This window comes from Taeniopygia guttata, chromosome 5 (assembly GCF_048771995.1).
Source record: "Taeniopygia guttata chromosome 5, bTaeGut7.mat, whole genome shotgun sequence".
NCBI lineage: Eukaryota > Metazoa > Chordata > Aves > Passeriformes > Estrildidae > Taeniopygia > Taeniopygia guttata.
In genome coordinates, this window is record NC_133030.1 from 40,966,934 (window position 1) to 40,983,090 (window position 16,157).

At 36.4% G+C, this 16,157-nt stretch overlaps 1 protein-coding gene across 7 annotated transcripts in view; it reads left to right on the plus strand.

Annotated features, from left to right (window-relative positions):
* The window catches only part of MIPOL1 (mirror-image polydactyly 1), a 185,893-nt gene that overhangs the window by 87,643 nt on the left and 82,093 nt on the right, over positions 1-16,157 (plus strand). For all 7 annotated transcript variants that reach the window (XM_072930225.1, XM_072930226.1, XM_072930227.1 and 4 more), the window contains one exon: positions 403-510. In XM_072930225.1, the coding sequence (XP_072786326.1) occupies positions 403-510 (108 nt within the window). The remainder of the gene's footprint in view (positions 1-402; positions 511-16,157) is intronic.

A 16,157-nucleotide genomic window follows, 5' to 3' on the forward strand; every position in this document is an offset into this window, starting at 1 on the left:
AAAATTCAATCTATATTTTCTAATAAAAGGCTGGATCTTGATTTGGGAGGAGGGTCTTTCATTTGCTTGCATTTCAAAATGCATGAATTCTTTCCTTTTTATCTACTTACTTAATGCATAAAAGCCAAAATCTAGCCATATATTGGCATAACTATGAGCCAACATTCAACCCAAGATTCTGATAAATATCTGATACATAGTGTTTTTGGCATACTTTTGGACCAGGAAGAAACTGAATAATGATACACATTTTAAAAACATAGCTTTAGTACTGTCTGGGATTGTAACTTGCTTTTGTCTGATGCTTTCACTGCTGCAGAAGTGGTGATGGGCTTATTTTGGCTTGTTGAAAAAAAATATGCCCACACTCTTCTACTTAATGGGATTCTTTCCTCGTTGCAGTGCAAACGGCTGGAGCAGGAGCTTCATCATCTGAAAGAGCAGAACCAGACTTCAGCAAACAACACGAGACATATGACTGCTGAAAACAATCAAGAACGTGCTCTGAAGGTAAATCTCCATTTCTTCTTGCAGGCAAATTAAGGTTGTAAGCCCCTGGTGCCAGCTTTCTGGGCTGCATATATCAGTTGTGTACATTTCAGCAGAAGTGAGCTATGGTGTTTGCCAACAACTGCTTCTTTAAACACAGATACAGCACCCTTCTGCTATGGTTTTATTTTATTTTGCGTTTGAAAGCAACAAGAAAAAATATAACATATACTCCAAATTATTGGGCTGGTAATTAACACTAAATTCTTGAGATCTGTCCTTGCAATATTACATTGTATAAGGTGAAGAAAACTGGAATTATTTGCCTCGTGGTACCTTTGCAAAACTAATATTTTAAAGCCTGGCTGTTTGATCTGCTCCCAGCAGTGTGTGCTATATTAATAATATTGTTGACCGATACTACTAGTGACCACATAGTTGATGCTACTATTTGCGAAAGAGTAGCTACTTGGAATTGGGAGGAGGAATAATAAGTCTTGTCAATAAGAATAAAAATGAGCAGTGAGGCGGGAGAGGGTCAGAGAAAGGACAGTGTAAAGTGACAGGTTATTGCTGCTTTGAGAAAGGGAAATTGTAATGTCAGTGGAATTGATAGCTACATACCCTGCAATCTCACCGCTAGCCAGGATAAGAGACTGTGCCAGGTAAGATGTGCAAGCATTGTGCGCACCTCTTCAGCCACTTTAGTCTTAAAAATCTCTTTTATCGGTAGTGGAGATACAATACAAATACAGAAGTTATTCTGTTTATACTGTGTTGTCATTTTAAAACTGTTTGATTTAGACGGTAAGATCCAAAGGTATCTCACTAACAGATAGATTTTTCGTCTGCCTCCTTTTGTCTATTTTTTTTTTTTTAATTTGGGAAACATCATTATACATAGAACAACTTGTCCGAAGCTAGGTATAAGAATAAAAGTAAATCCTTGTGTAGTTTGACATTTTTCAAGAAGATAAACAATAAATATAATAATAATAAATTGAGAGAGGCTGTGTGCTGCACAAATGCTGTATATTCCATGGATTTATAATTACCTTCAAAATCTGCAGTGAATATTGCAAAATCAGATGTCTAATACTGAAAGCAGATGACTAGAAATGGAGATCATAAACATTTAGGGGCTGTTTCTGACTGCAATAACAGCATTATTTTAAATCCGGTGTCACTAAAAGTTAGTGCTTGTCAAGCATACTTCTTACTGAACATAGTATTGTTTTTCATTAATTGCATGCTGACTTGTTTTTTCTGTGTCATTGAAAATATTGTGCAGAGAGCCTTTATGCTAGAAAAAAGTTTTGTTTAAGCTATGCTTTTTGCATTTCATATTGTCTGCCATAACACTTACAGAATAGTTATATTTTCAGAGCAAGAAGTGATTTGATAGTTCAGAGCGTTACTAGGATTTCATTCTAAGCCTGATATTGCTCTCCCAGCACCTAATCTTTAAAGAATTTCATTTCTGGCTGTCACAGGAATTTTTTTATTTTTCAAAGTTAAAGGTTAATTGATCATAGTCTCTTAGAGATGAGAGTCTGGGGAAGAAAAAAGACTGCTTTTCAATTTTTTGTAAGTTGAACTTTTTTAATATAATAGCTCCATAGAGTTTGTCTCAGTTCATATTACTGTTACCAATAGTGAGGACAGGTCCTGTGGAATATTTTTGAAAAGGCCAGGTTGTATTCTTGGCCTCGAAAACTTTTAAATGCCCCATTGAAATATTGCCAATGGTAGTTAGCTTTGATATACAGCACATGAGCACGCATCCTGACCTCATGTAAATGAAAACCTTATCACCCGCTTCAGTGTGGTGGAAACAGCCTGGAAAACTGATGTCCAGTAAAGATGAAAGTCATGTCAGAGACTCACTTGGCAGTGGGTTTGGTCGGGGCTCTGGGGCTGGCTGCAGGTGGCTGGGGCGCTCCTGCTGCTGTCAGCAGCACAGCTCCCACAGAAGGAAATAACCAGCCAGAGCCCTGTGACAGGTCACACACCTCCCCTGTGAAACCCTCGTGTTCTTGGCTGTCACCTCCGGCCTCTGGTATGCACTCAGGATCTCTTGCAAGGCTGCACACAGAGCACAGATACAGACCCAAGCATCACGTCCTGTCCCCTCTCCACTGCAGAGCACCTTCTGGACATTTGTCCATTTTCAGAGAAATAGGACACGTCATTTGTCTCTGTGGTCCAGGGTAAATATCAACTCAGCTTTTGTTGCCACCATAATCCAAGGAATTACTTTTATTTTAACCACCTCCACATGCAAACTGGAGAATTGTGCTATGTATTATTAACCAGTCCAGCAGAAGGAATTCAGGTATTTCTTCTGAGTCTGTCCAGGACAGTTTGTATCAAGGAAGTGTCTTTTAAAAAAGCCTGTAATTTTTCCTATTCTCTTACACTTAATTAGCATTGAGGCAATCTGTTGATTCAGTTTGGCAAAAGATGTATCCTCTGAATGAGGAGTTTGATCTGCTTTAGATTTTCTTAAGGGAGTAACAGAAGTGTAAACGTCAGTTGTGGTGAAGGAATATTTACAATCTTAACTGGATAAAAATAAAGTAATCAGGATCAGCTAGATTAGGGGTGGTGTGAAAGTTTGTGATAAAAGATGAGATCGTTACCTCTATGGGACCCTGAAATACAGGTAAGAAAAAAACTCAATGGCTATTGTTTCTTTTTTACTTTTTAAAATAATTTCCCAGTAGTGAGTTGCTTGGAAGGAAAAAAAGTGTAAGTCTAGTCCACAAGAAACCAATTTCAGTCCACTCTATTAGGCTCTATTAGGCAAAATAATTCGCAGGCTTTCAGATTTATTTTTCAATATATCAGCTCACAGGGCTATGCCACCCTTCGAGACAGTAGCTATCCATAGTCAGGAGTAAGCCACAGGGGCAGGGAGACACATTATGACTGTGGGAGATGTGTGGTGGCAGTAATTTGGCTAGGTTCAGGATCTGCAAATCACAAGGATGATATAAGCACTCTTTTGCAGATTTTTGTTTTACACATTTAGATTCCATGTCACACCTGAGGATAATGTGACAAATGAAACATGTGTCACAGAAGGCATGCAGTGCACATTGTAACATGCTATTTCATCTTACTGTGCCATATAACATCTGCACATCTTGGCAAGATAGCTCTTCTTAACTAACCTCTGCATACATACTAGTAGTATGTGATTTAAAATTTCCATATTTAATGTATGTATTGCATAGAAGATTCCTTACAGTATTGTGGGCCACTCAGCCCCACAATGCCATACTGGCACCCCTAATTTTTAGTAATATCCTTATTGGTAATAAGGGATTGTATTAATTGACTGAAAAGGCCAATTTCAAATCTTCCCTCCAGGCAATGCCCACAGCTGCACAGAGGTCATGCGGAGTTGCATGTGGGCCTCTATTTCCATAGTTAAAGTAAAATAATCCTCTTCTTTATGAAACCATTTTTAAAAATCTCTTATTATATTTCACATTGAATTATAGCTAAATCTTTTAGGGATAATTGCTTCCTAAGGGTCTATACATTTGCGCTCTTAGTACATTTTCATAAAATAAGATCTGAGAGTGCTTTGCAGTTCTAATGTGTCAAGGTCTATATGTGAGATTATTCTTTTTTTTCTTGGCCTTCATAATTAACATTTGGTCTCTACTGATTCTGATAAATGTATTCCCATAATACACAGAAACAACTGATTCAATTAAACATAGAAAAGTGGAAGAATTGCTGCTTTTTTATTATTTTTCAAATATTCAATCATTTTACTGTTGTTAGCTTTGTAGTGTGTAATTTTCAAATTCAGAGTTTTCATTAATGCATTTTTTCTAAAGAAAAATAAAAATTTTGCCAGTGCACATGTCCTTTTTACTGAGTTGAAGAAGAACAGGAAATAATTCTTGTGAAACCAATAATTTAATGTGAAATTTCATGAAAAATATTTAACTGGACTTGACTGAAATAGAAAGAGGAAGGGGTTTTTTTTCCCCACAGGCCTTCTCTATTTTGTAATTTCTAATTAGGTAGTATATTCTGTTCAAAGCAGCTATTAATCTACTTTAAAGATCAGAAAGACATACTAATTTTATTTTCAAGGCAAACTTTTGAAAAGAAGTGGACTATTTCATGGTGATATACAAATCAGGTGACCTTTACTGACTAACTGAGGTTACTCCATCCAATTATGATGTCATTAGAACTTGCAAGGGTTATTAATCTCTTTAGAGCTGTTGAGATGTTTGTTACATCTTTTGTTATGATTGGCTTTTTTTTTTTAAAGTTTACCTTTCTTTTTAGTTGTGATTTTTTGTAGATTTATCCTACATGCTTTTGTAGTTTTATTAAGAATATAATAGTTAGAGGCAAGAAAGTGACCTGAAGGGGCCATCAGAAGTTTGTCTACAGTAGTGTCATAAAGCAACTGTGCCTGATGTCATTTGCTTTTCTGCTGCCAAGGGCAGGAAATCTCATTGCATAGCAGTTTGGTAGTTGTTTCAGTGATGATGCCTGCGAAGAAGCCACTTTAGAATACCTAATTTAAGTATTCATTGATGCCTTTTATAAATCTTACTAACTTCTTTTTGATTCCCAGAATTTCCCAGATTCTTAGAGTAGAAACCATTTTTTCCATACCTACTTGGCAACATCAACAATCACAGAAACAAGTTCAGCTGAATGGTCAACCTGTCATCCATCAAGGGCATCATAACAAGAGATTCTGATGTTATAAGAGCTTAAAAATTTTTCAAAAGCTTTAACATGAAGTATACAATGTTTGCAACTGTTGAAAAGCACATGTTATTCATGTTATTGAGGCATACAATATTAACTATGGAAAAAAAGTCCTTCTTTCAGATGATGTGGATTTATTTGCAGAAACTAAGTAATTTTAACTGGTTTTAGGTTTGGTGCTTCAGAGCTGAAGTTTCATAAGTTTAATAAGTTTAGAGCTGGTTTATGGCTATAAAGACCCTGATTTCAACAGAGACACATGCTTTTGAAACATAATCCAGGGAAACTTGTCTGAATCAGTGACGGGTATTCAAATTCCAGTGTAGCATATAATTTTTACATTTTAATAGTTATTAATTTCATCCTTTCATAATAATTTTATATGGGGCAGCAGAGATGGCATTAATTCATTGGACAGCTGGAATGTGAGTTTGGAATGTGTCGAGGCTCAGCCACGTCCAGGGCACCTCTCTGCCACCTTCAGCTTTTGCGACTGTTGCGCTGTAGTTACTGCAGTGCTGTGCAGTGATGATGGAAAACAGCTGCTGCTTTGCCTGCATGTTGCAGCTAACAGATGAATGGCTGTGTTGTTCACTGGTGAGATGTGCATTACACCTTTCTTCAGCTCCTAGCTACAAAGTAACTAGACACTGCAAAGAGTTTAAAACTTGCTATTGATCCAGTTGTCGGCATGATGTTATTGTTTGGTGCATATTGCTTTTTATTTACAGTGGTTGTTTTTCAGTTTGTTTTTTATTTTCAATGAAGCGCCTCAGCAATATTCATATGTTGGGCAGTTCCCCTTTTCTCACACATTTTGTTATGAATTCCTCTGGCCAATGTTCATTGTTCCCTCTGTATCTAACAAAATAGCAACCTGTGAAAGCTCAGCTCACGAGCTCACTCTGTGGAGTTAACCCAAGAGCAATCATGCTTTTCATCCTGGATGTCATGTGCTGCTATCTAGAAAAAAGGACTGCTGTCACATTTGCAAAGGATTTTATAGGTGTGTTTGAAGATAGAATGCCAGCTTCATATTGGGAAAGGAAGGGGTAAAGTAGATAGCAGGTCTGTCTCTCTGTAAGAGGAGATACACTGTGCCCTTGGATTTACTTATGGTCTGTATCTGTTTTTCTGAAAGTAAAGGAACATTTCAGGACCAATGGGAATAGTTAATAGGCTTCTTGGAGGTTATCTCCAGCAAATAATATGTTGTTACAACTAATCCTGAAAGGTCCTTCACGCTATTCTTCCCATAACTTACATGGGGATAAAATACTACAGGATTTGTCAAAGTAAGCAGCAATTTCTGACTTTCTGCAAGAGCTGTTTCAGTAGTTTGGTTTCTTCTCCTAAGAATGATTCCTCTTACTGAGCTTTCAGAGGAGTTGTTCAGGTTGTAGAAAGCCATAATAAATTCCTTTCTCTCATCAGTACCTACCCTAACACAGGATACAGGATGTGCCCTAAGTTTAATGCCTGGGCAACATGAGAGAAAATTTTGCTGCCCTGTGAATAAAACTTGTTATAAAGCACATGAGATTGCTATGAGTGGATGTTTAATGACGTTTTAATGCTTGGATTGCTTTTAATTGCATAGCAGAGGTGAAAATAAAAGACTAGTAGAACTTGGAGCATGCTGCTGACAACCTGGATGTGAATGAGAATGCACAAACATTTTTCTTCCATTGCTGCCTCCTAGACACTTTATCAAACAGAGTAGACACAATTGCAATCTTAATTGCACTGAAGAGAGCCTTTGCTTTTGCTGCACCCAGAAACACTTAATCACAAGGTCTTAAAGTATGTCACTGAGGTTAGACACAAGTCTGTTCCAGTCTTATCCATGCTAGAAGAATGATTAGTCACTTTATGACTTGGTGTGATTAAATAACACCATACATCTCAGAGGATATCAGTGTGAGCTGTTGCGTTGTGCCATAAATGAATGCTAAAATGAGGCCACAGAAACTCCTGCAGAAGTCATCCTGTCCATGGTCCACTTCCATAATAATTTTCTGTGTTCATTTCTCTTTAAGTTACAGTGTCTCCAAAAGCTATTGCTACAGACTCTGACAGCCAGCTCACCAAGTTAACTGCATTTCTGGAGAGGGAAAAAATAACTCATATAATCCTACAGTGACCAATGTTCCCCCTCAAGCCCTGTGGAAAAAATGTGAGCACTTGTTGCCTGGTCTTTAAAGTAGTCATTTGAAGTTTCCTTGGACCCAATTGTTCTATTCAGCCAAATTTCATCATTCAGGGCTGGAGATCCTCAAGGGATGGCTCAAAGGGTTTCTCCCTCATCTGCTGTCATATATTTTAAGAGGGCAACTGTTTGCTTATGTCTATCCCTTATAGACAGGAAGTGATTGATTTGGTGTATGCATTTGACCATGAATCAGAAATCTGATCTGCTAGTATCACAATCAGTGATCAGTTTTATTAATTGGGGTTTTTTTATCCATCAAGCCTAGCTGGTAGGCTTTATTTAGTTATGTAGGTTTTGACAGAAAGTTGTTCACAAATGCAGTAACATTCTTAGTCTCCTCACATCTGGTAGCTAATTTTTTAGCACTGATAGACATTTGTATTCATTGACCAAAAATATCTTGTGTAGGAAGTTTAAAGTTAGAATAATTACTTAAATGTGCCATAAGCAAATAATACAATATTTTCCCCTGATGGAAAACATGAGAATAAAATTATGAGATGTTTGCTCTTCACTAGGAGTGAAGCTGCCCAGAAACACAGGCTTCCAGAGTTCAATAAATCTGGTTTATATGAAATGACTACCTGGGAGTTGAAAAGAAGTTATGTTTGGTAACATTAGTACTTGCATGATTTTTGGCTTTTCAGAGGAGCAGATTTTCAGATTTTCAGTATCATTTTCTTATGACATTAAGTGGTTGCGTGGATAGATGGCAGGGACATTTGTACAGCTCTTTATTCACTAAATCATTGCTGCAGGCCAGAATTTTGAAAGCATTCAAACCTTGGGTTGTTTTTAAATAGAAGGAAACAAATAGACATACCCAAGTTTGTGTCATGCTTCCTTGGTTGCACTGGCCGTGCCACTTTCCTGTAGCTTTAAGGCTGTCCTTTCCCTGACCGCACCATCTGGCGTGTCACACAGCCCTGTGTGTGTAGTGTTCTCTCACAGCAGCTACTCAGGGTTTCTTGGACTCTGTTCAAATAAAAGAAGACCAAACACTGGTGCTTCTTATGTCCTGTGATCTCAAGTCTTTCCTAATTGTTTCAAAAGCAAAGTAATATATGGATAGAAGTGAACAATAGTTGTCCATCCTAAGAGTTGAATCTGTATAATTAATAATGCTTGTCTAGAGCACTGTACCTCTTTAGCATGCTTCATATTGCTGTAAAAAGTTGCCCAGGAATGGCACTGAATGCATCTTGGTAGAATGAATAAGCAATGTCTTGGCTCGAAGAATAAGCAATGTCTTGGCTCGAAGCTTGGTTCACCTTGCCCAAGGAGTGTAAGTCTTTTTTCTCTCCTGTTAATAGATGCTGAACATCTCTTAACCACAGCAGGTATGTTTGCTGAACTTTGATTCAGTTCGAAGCATTAAGGAATTCATCACTCATTCACACTTGGTGTTTGATGCCAGCTTTCATGTGTTCCACTAACAATTCCATGCCTGTCTCTTGCTTTTTATTTGATAGCTTTCAAATCTCTCTTGGCACCAGATTACTCCTGACAATCTCAGACATCAGCTGTTTGTATATATCATATACAGCCCTCTTTCTCATTGTTGATGATGTGGTCATTCAAACCTTTTGGTCGAGTCTTCTATTTTTTGGCTTCCATTTCACAGGTGGAAGTTGTTTTCCTGTAAGGTCAGTCAGTGGTACTGCTTTTGATTACCAGAAGTAATTAATGCAGCAGGTTCGTGGAATGCAATATTGTGGTGTCAGGTGACCAAATCCGGACTATCATTCTCGCAGTCATTTAGGCTGCTTTCACTTCATCATTTCTGGTATGCAAAGAATCATCTCTTTCATGGTAATAGGTTTCTATGACCATGTCAACAAGAACCTCTCATCCATGTTTTTATTTAACAATTGTGCATGATAACTTAGCATTTTAGAAATACTTAGTGCTTTCACACACCTGTTTTTCCTTATAGTAGAACTGATCCCATCTTGTATGATTGATACATTTGACTTTCTTGTAGCTTTTTCCTTACTGAGTTACGCTGCCACGTGGTCTTACAGTTTGAAGGGTGCTACATTTCAATGTTCTGCAGCATTTTTAGGGTTTTGTCTAAACTCTGTTAAAGGACTTCAAAACTGGAACAGTTTATGGGCCTGGGTCAGATCTCAATATATGTATTCTAGAAATATGTATTCCAAAGATATATATATATATATATATTAAGAGTAGATATATAAAGGAGTATATTCTGAAGTTGTTGAAGATGAAACAGATACAGACATCCCGTAGCCAATTATGAAGCTGTCTGCTACCTGCTCTTTTACTCCTTATCTCCATAGAGGTGTCAACCATGCCTTAAACCTGTGATAAAAGAATGGTATGTTCTAAAATACACTGAAATTCATCACTGTCTTGTAAATTAGAATCGCAGAGTCTGATATGTAAGCAAAGCATACTTTAGAAACCACAGTCATGTTAGGAAAGCTGCTTATATGTGTTCAAAAATGTGTAGATATGGTCCTTAGAGTCACAGTTTAGTGACGGACTTAGCAGTGCTGAGTTAATTGTTGCACTTGACCATAGATACCTCTTCCAACCTTTAAAATTCTATGATGGTTCTCTGATTATAGGGAAAGGTGAGTTTTGATAAAATCAGTAACTCTTACTGTAGTTAAAATCTTTATCACTATCTCCAGTCGTATAATTTGTCACACCAATCCTGGGTTCATTTTTCCCTTCCTTCTGCCCAATAGAATGTCAACAGTAGTGCCGCTATGAACCTTTCTAAGTTCTGAGAAGGTGTCATATTGCTGCACTTCAAACAGGTATAAAAAAAAATTACTTTCCTACTAGGATGGGCCTTCATTTCAGGATTATATGGCTCAGGAATTAAGGCCATATGTTCATCTAATTCTAAAGCAATCATGAAGCCTAATGTATCAGACTTACTATAAGTAGGATTCCTTCCTTCATTTGCCACTTTCAGGTACTATAAAACACATTTCCAAACTAAATTCAGAGATCCTGAATCTGAACTTACTTTTTACATGAAAAGGTAACTGCTTTCTGCTATGTTTAAAGATGGCCTTAGCATCACTTTCTGTTAATGTTATGCCTAATCTGTACTGGCACAGTTTTCAAAATACCTATCAGCCTTGTACCATAACAAAATTTTAGAAGTGCCAAAAATAATTAGCCAAGTTAAGTATTTTTCATTATTTAAGGTATCAAATTATATTAAATGCATTAAATTATGCTGGAGATGAGATATCAAATTTCATTAATGAAGAGGAGGAGTATCATGGTTATGTATTATATTTTATTTCATTAATGTTTTTCTTTCTCCATATGAGTTCTGTCATCCATGTATGCAGAAAGAAGTGTGGTAAATCTTAATTTTCAATCTTTTTTTCTGTGTTATACCATACACTCTTCATTTTTTATGCTGCACAGGAAAATGATCCTGTTTTGTTTGAACAGCAACTGTAAACAAAATCTTGAGCCTGGATGCATGATGACATGCGAGTTATTTGTCCTTCAATAAAACATATAAAAGGTAGTAACCTAAGCTCTTGTGCAAAAGACAAGCTACAGGGTCATTAAATACCAAAGGTCTTGCTCTGACCCATCGATGACCTCCTTATCTGAAACACCTCTTAGAATTGATAGAATCTACTTTAGATCTTGGGTACAGGAAACCAAGAATAGGATAAAGGATCAATATAAACATTTCAGTATTTTTGGTATTTTTTAGTATTTACTAAAAAGGAATATTTGGCTTTTGTACATTTAAGTGTATGCAAATATGTGTTCAGAATTGGAGGACCTTTTCCTAGCATTTTGTATACAAGAAATCATATGAAGTGTGCTTCAGAGTAGAATGAGGACAGATGCTGAAGGAAGACACTGAGACATTAGGTCTTGGTATGGCCTTAAAGCTGCAGATTGCCCTTGATTCAGAAGCCTCAAGGTCTAACATGTTGTCTGTTATTTATAGTTTTACTGCAATTTGGATATCTCCCCTATTCTCAGGCAAGGAACTTCAGATTTTAAAGTGAGAGATTCATTCAAAAGTGTTTATGTCTGAAAAGTGCAGCTTGGTGCTTAGCCACCACTTACTCAGAGGAGTTAAGAATAATTTTGTCTATCATGTTTAATTCCCATCTATTAATTTGGTCTGGTGCGAAGGCACATTTTTGATGTTAGTGCACTTGTGCTCCTAGATCACTAAGAGGCCTTTAAAATTCCCTTTTGCCCATAAATAAGAGGAAAGTTCTGATTTGACTTCCATGCACATGGCCACACAGAGGTGTAATGGAGAAATGAACATTGCTGTTCACACATTCAGGTTGCTGAGAGGAAGAGATGTACTCCTCCCGTGCAGCAGGTATGCAGTTCGACCCGAGCAAAATGCAGCACATCAGAAAAATGCTTGAGGACCAGAAGTAAAGGATGGAAGAGGATTTATTTTGATTTTTTTTCCTTCTGTGAAAGTGGGCTTAATGAAGTAAAATCCTTCTCATCTGTCTTCCAGTAGATCTCCACAGCTTTCCTCATGAGATTTTGGAATTGTATCTGGACTTGGGCTTTTCTACAGGAGTCAGCTTTAGTAGAGTGAGCTGTATGTTAGGGGTCAAGTAGTAAAGCTGATGATTAGCTAATTCTGGGTTTCCTGACCTTAACCTTAAAAAGTCCTGTGCAGACACCCTGATGTACTACCTATTCAGGATTAACACAAGCATAGATAGAACTGGACATATGATTTGACATGTTTTTTTTATTACTTGAAGTCTTGCAATGTGTAAAGTTCATATCAGCAGAAGTATATCAATGTATTAGGATTTCAACTCAGCATATATTAGGTTTATCTTAATATTTAGAAACACTGCATGACTAGCTCTGTCACGTAGCTGAATCAAAATGGTTTATTACCACTGCAGAAAAAAGGATTTTTTCACTGCAAAAACTCAAAGAAGGTCTGATTTCTCCTTCAAAATTAAGTGTTTGCAATTAAAACTTTGATTTTTTCTGTGCCTCCAAAATTTAGTCATCTGTGTTGTTACTTCCAAAATGCAGCCTCTCTTAATGGTAAGGTAAATATATTTTACAAAGGAAAAGGAAAGGAGGGGTAAAATGAGAAAAGAGCTGTTGTTAAACTTTGGGTAGGAAACTGACTAACCAATGCAATTGTGTAATAGTAAGTAAGTGTATATCACGTTGCTTGAACATGGTATTAATGTGCATTAGTGATTGTATTAAGCTGCTGAGCAGCCAAATTTGCAATTTAAAATTAAACACTAAGACCAAAATGTCATTTTTTGTTAAGAAATCTTCAGGGGCTTCATTTTCTGAACTGTGTTGATTTATACTGGATTTTTCATCTTCAGAATTGATTCTCAACTGAAGAACAGATGTCATCTTTCACAGTTTTACTAGATGTATTTAAGATTCCATACAGTTTCACAGATTCCCAATTTCCTTGTGGATCACAGTCAAGATGATTATTTCAATGCTAATTTGTGTATTAAAGAAATATCTGCTTTACTGGAGGGGTTATTAAGCTGGTCGTCGTGGTATGACTAGCATATAGAGTTCATTGTTTACAAATAGTTTGACCACACATTCTGAAAATTGGGAGGTATTGTTGTTAAAAAATTAATACCATTTCAACTATTCTTTTATATTAGAAGTAGCGTTTGGACCAGGTTTCCAAACACTGAAGCTGATCTTGTATATATCTGAATATAAGCCAGATTCTGTGCACACACACTTGTCACACTGACTGCTGGAGTTCTGTTCTGTTCTGCTGACAGTAATAGTTATTGTTATAGCATCTTATAGTTATTGTTATAGCATCTAAATTTTGAGAAGAAAATGAAGCCCTTCTTGCTTCTTTTCCATGCTTGAAGCTTGTGAATTCCTCGTGTACGTAATGGGACTATGTCCCAAATCTCTGAAGCCCTAGGCTGTTATACACTCATATGGACTAGTAAGAAATAGAGATCAGAGCAAATTCTGTTAATATTTCTTTTCGTAAACCAGCTGTCTTACATGATACAACAGGATCTGGTGAGAGTACCTTGATGCTTTGCTAGTTCTTTCACAATAGCTGAGGCCAGGAGACATTTTAACAGGACAAAATCCTTGATGTAAACATTAAAAGAATCTATTATCCTTCCTCAGGATAATAGATAAACATATCCCTTCAAAACCTTTCCTTACAAAAGCTCGTTAAGATCATCTCTACCTTAACTATGTTTCTTAATGAATTCTTTGGATCTATATTCCTTCATCCCATCGTCTGAAAAGATAAAACTTTTTAGCACAGGTTTCTAGTTTTAAAATGGAACTCTGTTTGCTCCACTTTTCAGTGGTGCTTACTCTCAGTAAATTATTTGAATACATTACTTGTTGTCAGCTAGATGCATTTCAAAGACCTGAAGATTTCAAACCTTTTCCTTAGTATAACAAGAATCTTTTTTTAATTTTTTTTTTTTTAAGATTTTAACCATTTTAGAGTATAACATAAGATTAACTGCATTTAGTTGGTTATCTGTTCCTGTTTTTTACAATTGAGCAGCAATTGTTGGAGGACAGTGGCGGAATGACTGAGAAGCAAGTGACTGAAACCTGGGAAGTGCTGTTGATAACTCCTTCCCTTTGGAATTGCTATGTAACAGTAACAACAAAAACACTTGTTTTCCAAACTAGATAAAATAAAATCTGTTTATCTAGCCTGTTAAATCTGGGTGCCAGCTTTCAAGCAGATGACGTTTAAGCTCTGTAGATGCTAAATCCTGAAACATTTGGTCTATAAACAAAAAGCTGACATCAAATACAGCATCACTGCTACACATAGTAATGGTGTATGTATGCTGCATTCACACAAAGTAGGGAGATGATTGCTTTTTTGTATGTTGCTTAGGGTTTTTTTCTTATGTTAGAGTATTAAAACAGATATTAAATTTTATCATTAATGCAGTGCGTGGTCTCTCTTCAAATCCCCTTAATTACAGATTGACTCCAAGGATTACACAGCATGGATTTTAATTTTAACTGAAACAAAAAGAAAAGCTGCTTAAAAATTATTCTTGCTTAGTGACTTGTTGGACCACAAAACAATTTTAACATCTTTTGACAAGTGTTGTCAAATTTTAAATATTAGAGCTGAGTTCACCTTCAAACTCCAGTTGTATCATGTCTATTTCCCAAAAAAATGTTTTATTAACTTTGTCCTCACAAAGGAATGTCTGCTTCTCATATTTTTGTTTTTTCAGTTATTTTTTAGGAGAAAAAGACTCACAGTCTTGCTGAGATATGTTTATGTTTAAAGAAAGTGACATCAGACATCATATTTCTTTTCTTTGGTGATTAGAGAAAAATTACCAGGCAGAGTTGATGTAGCACCAACAAATTTATTTCATGCTCTTATATCGTTTCCTTTCTGACCCCTATCTTTAGAACTTAAAGCTCTGAAAGCTTCATTCTGTCCTGAAGCATAGAATAGCAGGTCTGAGTCCAGAAACAACGTTTTTATAAGTTGGGGCCTAATCCAGTAAGCCTCACACAGGAAGGTACCTATTATTCCTCTGAGTAAAATCAGATCATCAGGAATCAGTTTTTTATCAGTTTCTCATGAGGTTTCTTTCCCCCATGTCTTAAAGGACAAAATCAGCTTCCCAGTTTGTTTCATTAAGTAGAACTCACTTGTCACAGTTACAGCTTCCTAGTATTTTTTGTAGTTTTACAGTATATTCCCTCCTTGTTCTTTAAGACACACACACAAAAAAAGAAGCTGCTTTCCAGGGCTGCATCAAATAACTGCCCAAAGCTAAGTGTACACAACACCTTGTGAAGTAGATATAGATGAAAACACTATCCTGTCTCAAAATGGGGATACAAGTTTCTTGCTTTAAAAATCAGCTTGTTTTGTGACAGAGTAATAACTCTGAATACAAAAGACTGGAGGAATGAGAAATTAGCTTTTGGCCAGGGGGTCACCATAGTGCTCAGGGATAAATCTGTCGTTGTTGCTTCATGGTAGTTAGTTAGTGGTTTGATAAAGTTCCCCCAAATCAGTTTGTTTGCTTAAAACATATTTCTGAGACTTCACAGATCTGCAGGTAAACAACACCATTATTGCTGCATCTTTTTACAGGGTGAAATTTTTGCACTTAAAAAGGGTTATTTCACCAAGCTTTTTTCTCCCTTTTTGGCTGTCTCTGTGTTGTTGCTACGAGAATGTTCAATGGTTTTCTCCATTATTGTACTAGTGCACTTTTTTTTTTAATGGATCACATTAAACTATGTTGCTTTGCCAAGCATAAATCCCTCCTCTTTTAGGAGGAAGGTATTTCTAAAGCAAGCCAAAGAACAAGATAATTTATACACAATGTTGTTTGGTTTAATTTATCTATTATGTATAATAGTCTCAATGGTATATTATTTTCATGTCATGTGTGCTTAATGCAGAAATAGCAAAAAATGAAGCTAAATAGTGTAGTTTAATAAGTGTGTTTGTGTGTGTGATTTCTTCTAAGTATTTGTTAGATAATGCACAGCACTGTGAGTGATACTGGCAGCTGGCAGATGTTTGATGCTTTATATTTGCTATGGTTGAGTTTTCTTGACCAAGCTTTAAATGTATTATTGCTTAGATTTAATAAAATAGTACACAAAGTAGCTCATAATGTTGCTCAAAAATTAGATAAATTTTTTTTAAAGGAAATAATCATAACTG